This window comes from Suricata suricatta, chromosome 3, assembly GCF_006229205.1.
Source record: "Suricata suricatta isolate VVHF042 chromosome 3, meerkat_22Aug2017_6uvM2_HiC, whole genome shotgun sequence".
NCBI classification, from domain to species: Eukaryota; Metazoa; Chordata; class Mammalia; order Carnivora; family Herpestidae; genus Suricata; species Suricata suricatta.
Genome location: NC_043702.1, coordinates 174,794,077 through 174,798,969, shown reverse-complemented (window position 1 = coordinate 174,798,969; position 4,893 = coordinate 174,794,077). Strand labels below are relative to the sequence as shown.

At 64.0% G+C, this 4,893-nt stretch overlaps 1 protein-coding gene across 1 annotated transcript in view; it reads left to right on the top strand.

The window, feature by feature from the left end:
* The window catches only part of EFNA4 (ephrin A4), a 4,024-nt gene extending 306 nt beyond the window's left edge, over positions 1-3,718 (top strand). The window contains exons 2-4 of the mRNA XM_029933232.1: positions 1,894-2,189; positions 2,485-2,553; positions 3,029-3,718. Of these exons, the coding sequence (XP_029789092.1) occupies positions 1,894-2,189; positions 2,485-2,553; positions 3,029-3,165 (502 nt within the window). The 3' untranslated portion in view covers positions 3,166-3,718. The remainder of the gene's footprint in view (positions 1-1,893; positions 2,190-2,484; positions 2,554-3,028) is intronic.
* The last annotated feature ends 1,175 nt before the right edge of the window (positions 3,719-4,893 follow it).

Here is a 4,893-nt window from a genome sequence, read left to right as displayed (position 1 = left end):
GCGCGCCGGGGCTCCTTTGTTTGAGCCGGCGGGGGAGGGGGAGGGGGAGGAGAGGGGCGAGGCGCGCACCGGGCTCCCCCCGCCCGAGAGTGTTGGGGGGCGGGCGGAGGACCCCCGCTCCGCAGGCGGATGGCGGGACCTAGGAGCCGGGAGCTGGGGGGCCACGGCCTGTGCTCCGAGCCCCGCCCCCTGGCTTCTGGCCTCTCCCCTGCTAATTCCACACACACCCCCATCCCCCGCCCTCTTGCCCGAGCCGGGGTGGGCGGTCTGGGTAGGGTGGGAGGGGGCTTTACTCTCCTGAAAGACCGTGATTTAAGCTTCTGCTTGCTGGGCCTCCCCTCTGCCCTCGCTGTCTCCTGATCTCACTAGCTATCTCTGCTTTCATCTCCGCCACCATCCGCCCTTCTATTTTTGTCCAGTCCCGGTCCTGCTCTTCCAGCAGAATCACCTTTGGGCAAGTCGGTTGACCTCCTTAACCTCAGTTATCTCATCTGTAAAATGGGCTCATAATACCTGGTGCCCTGGGAAATCGGGCTGGCCGGCCGAGGTCACATGTGTGAAGGAAGTGCAGGCTGTACAGACAAACATTATTATTTCTTTCTCCTGAGCCTTTGAACTTCGGTATTTTCGAGTGTTTTCATCTTCCTCCCCAGTTCTCCGTGCCTCTCTGCTTTCTCCATCTGTTTGCCTTTCTGATACTTGAAGCGGTCTGCGACTGTGCGTGTGCTCGCTCACTAACAGGCATGACGCAGCGTGCTGGGCGCAAGGCGTGTGCTGGGGTGCAGGGTGCAGAGAGAAGACCTCAGCTCTGGCCTCTCCCAGCCCGAGGACCCCCAGGGCAGCAGACCCCGACAGGCCACAGGCACAATACCAGGACCACGTGATAACTGCTATTGTCCTCCAGCTCCCAGAGCCCCTCTCTGTTCCAGACCAGTGCCTCTGAATCACTTGAAGAACATGTTAGAAATTCGGGTTCCTAGCCCCCAACCCTGAGGTTTCTGGCTCATTCATTCAGTCTACAAATATTTATTGAGTGTTTGGGCAGGACACTGTTTCAGGTACAAGGGATGTTCTGGAACAAGTCCTACCAAGGCCCAGCTCGTGTTCTAGTCCGTCTGAGCTGAGCCCAGGAATCTGCATTTCTAATTAGAACTCCGGATGCAGGTGGTCCTTAGACCACCCATTGAGGGATAGATGGAGAGCTTTCGTGGGTCAGGCTGGGCTGTGTGTGTGCCGCGGGGACTGGACGGTGGTGGGCAGCCTGTCCCCTCCCCTCCCGCCTGTCCTGGCCCCCGCAGGCACCTCCCAGGAGGTAGAGAAGGGAATCCCCAGGAGGCCGAAGATTGGTTAACATGTGGAAAGGCTTCTGCTCCGTGTCCAACATTTCCTTGACCTGGAGAGAAAAAGGAGGTCCCCCCGCTCCCTCTTTCTCTTTTGTCCGCGGCATTCTCTGCAGTATTGAAAGCAGTCTTCCTGCCTCTGCTTCCGATGAGGATGGCGTTCCTGGCCCCCCCTCCGCAGCCAGGACCGCGCTGGTACCCCTCCCTCTGTGCCCCAGCTTTGCGGCAGCCCCCTGCCTGACATTTATCAAGTACGAGGTGATGTGTGTCAGACCCTCCATCGGGCGCTGGGGCTGCAGAGCCGGGTGGCAGCTCCCACCTGAAAACGGAGGGCGTGGTGCGTGGCCTTCTTGTGTGTCCCTTAGCCTCTCAGGACCTGTGAGTTGGTTAGTCCCCCGTGTCTTGACTGTCTCCAGAAGTTGTCAGGCTGGGAAGCTCAGGCCCTCCTGAGCCGCTCCCTGTCCGGCGAGTGGGGAAGAGGCTGGCGGGAGCTCTGGAGGGGGTCTCTCCGGCCCTCATGCCCCTTCAGCCCACACCTGCCTTGTGCCTGCAGGCTGCTTGGAGGAGACGCAGTGGTGGAGCTGGGCCTCAACGATTACCTAGACATCTTCTGCCCGCACTATGAAGGGCCCGCGCCCCCGGACGGCCCCGAAACATTTGCCTTATACATGGTGGACCGGCCGGGCTATGAGGCCTGCGAGGCCCAGGGGCCGGGCGCCTTCAAGCGCTGGGAGTGTGCCCTCCCTTTCGCTCCCTTTGGCCCTGTTCGGTTCTCGGAAAAGATTCAGCGCTTCACACCCTTCTCCCTTGGCTTCGAGTTCCTGCCTGGAGAAACCTACTACTACATCTGTGAGTGAGGAGGGCACACCGGCCGCGCCCGGGGTGGGCAAGCGCCGGAGGGCACTCTGAGTCCAAGCCTGAAGGGGGGGGCATCTAGGGTGAGCTCGTGAGAGCGGAGAGAGCAGGAGGCGCCAGGGGAGGGGACATGATGGGGCACAGGGAGTCTGGCACCAAGATGTGGCCAAAAGTACGGGCAGGCTTTCCAGGGACCTGGAGAGAAGATGGATCCAAAGGGTCTGAAGCAGGGTCTGAGGCGTGCAAACTAGCCTGTGCTAATGTCTTCCTCCCAATCCCCCCCACGCAGCGGTGCCCACCCCGGAGAGTTCCGGCCGCTGCCTGAGGCTCCAGGTGTCTGTCTGCTGCAAGGAGAGGCGTAAGTGGGTGGGGCCCTTGGGAGTGAGGGGGGGAGCGGGGGGGAACAGTCTGGGAGCACCAGACCCTGAGGGGCCCAGCTGGGGCCTTTGGCTTTGTGGGAGCGTCCACTGTATCCCTTTGTAAATTTTTTTAAATGTTAATTTATTTTTGAGAGTGTGACTGGGGGAGGGGCAGAAAGAGAGGGAGACACAGGATCCGAAGCAGGATCCAGGCTCTGAGCTGTCCGCACAGAGTCTGACATGGGGCTCGAACCCATGAACTGTGAGATCATGACCTCAGCCAAAGTTGGACGCTCAACTGACGGAGCCACCCAGGGCCCCCCTGGAGCCCCTTTATGCCAGGCCAAGGGGTGGCATCTCCAGGGCAATATCCATCAAGCCCGGGGCCGAACTGGGACGGGAGTGAGCAGCTGAGCGGGAGGGCAGGGAGGAGGCTGCTGGTAGGGAGGGTCCATCAGTGCTGCCCCCCTGCAGGGTCGGAGTCAGCCCATCCTGTGGGAAGCCCTGGAGAGAGCGGCACTTCCGGGTGGCAAGGGGGAGGAGCGCCCAGCCCCCTCTGTCTCTTGCTGCTGTTGCTGCTCCCAGTTTTGCGTCTGCTTCGAGTTCTCTGAGCCACGTGGACCCCCGCCACGCCGGGAGCGAGAGCCCTCGCACGTCTCCCCGGAGGAGGGGCCCCGAGCGTCAAGCCAGCCAGGCCGTCGGAAGAGTGCTGGGAGAGGTCGGAGGGTCCGAGGCGACCTTCCAGGGGCTGGCCCCTCATCACCGGCTGGAGAGGCCCTGCAGGGAGCTGCACACAGCCCCCGCCCCCCGAGCCCAGGCAGGACACACAGCGGGGCCGGCTGCTGCTCAGATGTCCTCAGCCCGGCCCCCGGCAGGACTGGGATGTGGTGGGATGGAATCCTTGAGCCTGTTGGGCGCCAAGACCGAAGACCTGGGGACGGGTGGCCTGCCAGACCAGGGCAAGGAAAAGGCCCAGGGCTGTGCCCGGCCTCCTGGGGACCGTGTCCCTGGGGCAGCACTCCCCCTCCCCAGGGGGCCACTTGCTTGTCTTCTATGAAGACGGACTTGCCATGAGGCTGGACGTCATGCCAGTTTGTATTTTTGTAAGTGTCTGGACCAAACCTTCAATAAACCACCCCTTTTTTGTGGCTCTCCCCCCCCCCACCGCCCTCTGGCTCCTCCCTGACACCTGGGCTGCCTGCTGCCTCTGCTCTCAGCTCCGCTCAGCCTGACCTCCGTGCCCGCTGTGCCCAGGCCATCCATTGCAGGCCAGCAGCACCCCTCTGGGCCGTGTGGGGTGGATGCCAGCAGCAGCTGTAGCGCTTGGCACCCTCTCCGGCCCCCCTAGCTGGCTTTCGGTGCTGGGGAGGGCAGATGCTCCTGACAGCCCACCCGCTGGGGCCTGGGGCCAAGGCTGGGAGCACCTAGCAGGGTGCCAGGGCAAAAGCAAGGACTGCCGGAAAGACAGCGCCCAAGTTTCAGAACGCCTGGGTCCCTGCAGCTGGGCACCCTTCCCCTCCCCGGGGCAGTCCGGGCAGTGCCTGGCCTAGAACTGAAAGGTGGGGTCAGATCAAAGCCTCCTTCCCCGGCGGCTTCTTTGTTCTTCGCTTTTATGAGGAGGGGGTGGGGCCGAGGAGGGAGGGCCCCTCTGCTCTCAGCCCCACACCATCTCTCCCTCCTCTGGCTAGCAAGGCTATGATCCTCCCCCCACCCCAAGCCCAACCAGTGTCCCCTCTCTGGATGCGTCCCGGGTGCAGCCAGGGGAAGGGGCGCCCCTTCCCCCGCAGCTGTGCCCTGCCCGCCCCGGTGCCCCGCAGCCTCCCCTGGCACCGAGCCAGCGATCGATAGGTGGGTGCTGATTAGCTCTGCCGCTGCGGCCGCGAGAGGCGGCGTGTGAACACACGGGGCGGCGTGGGGCGCGGGGTCCGGAGACTGACCGGCTGCCGTCAAGGTCGGACCAGGGACCAGGGTCCGCCTGGCTGATCGCCCCGCTCTGCCTGCGGGGTGGGTGTTGGGGGGGCGGCACCGCGGGGGCAGCAGGCTCCAGTCGGTTCGGTCCCCCCTTCCAGGCCCCTGGCCGAGGACGCCCCGTCTGTAGGTGCCGGTGCCGGCAGGCCAGACCGCGAGGGGCTGGGCACGGAGAGGGTGGCGTCTGAGCTGGAGGATGAGCCACAGCCGGTCTCCTGGCCCTGGGTTCGAGCTGCTGGAAACCGGGGCACCGCCGCCGCCCTCCTCCTCCTCACCCCAGAGAGGCCGTAGTCCCCGCCGGGCCCCCTGAGGACCGTGGGGGTCTCGCCCCGCTGCGGGAGAAGGCAGGCGCCTGGGCGGCCGCCTCGGCA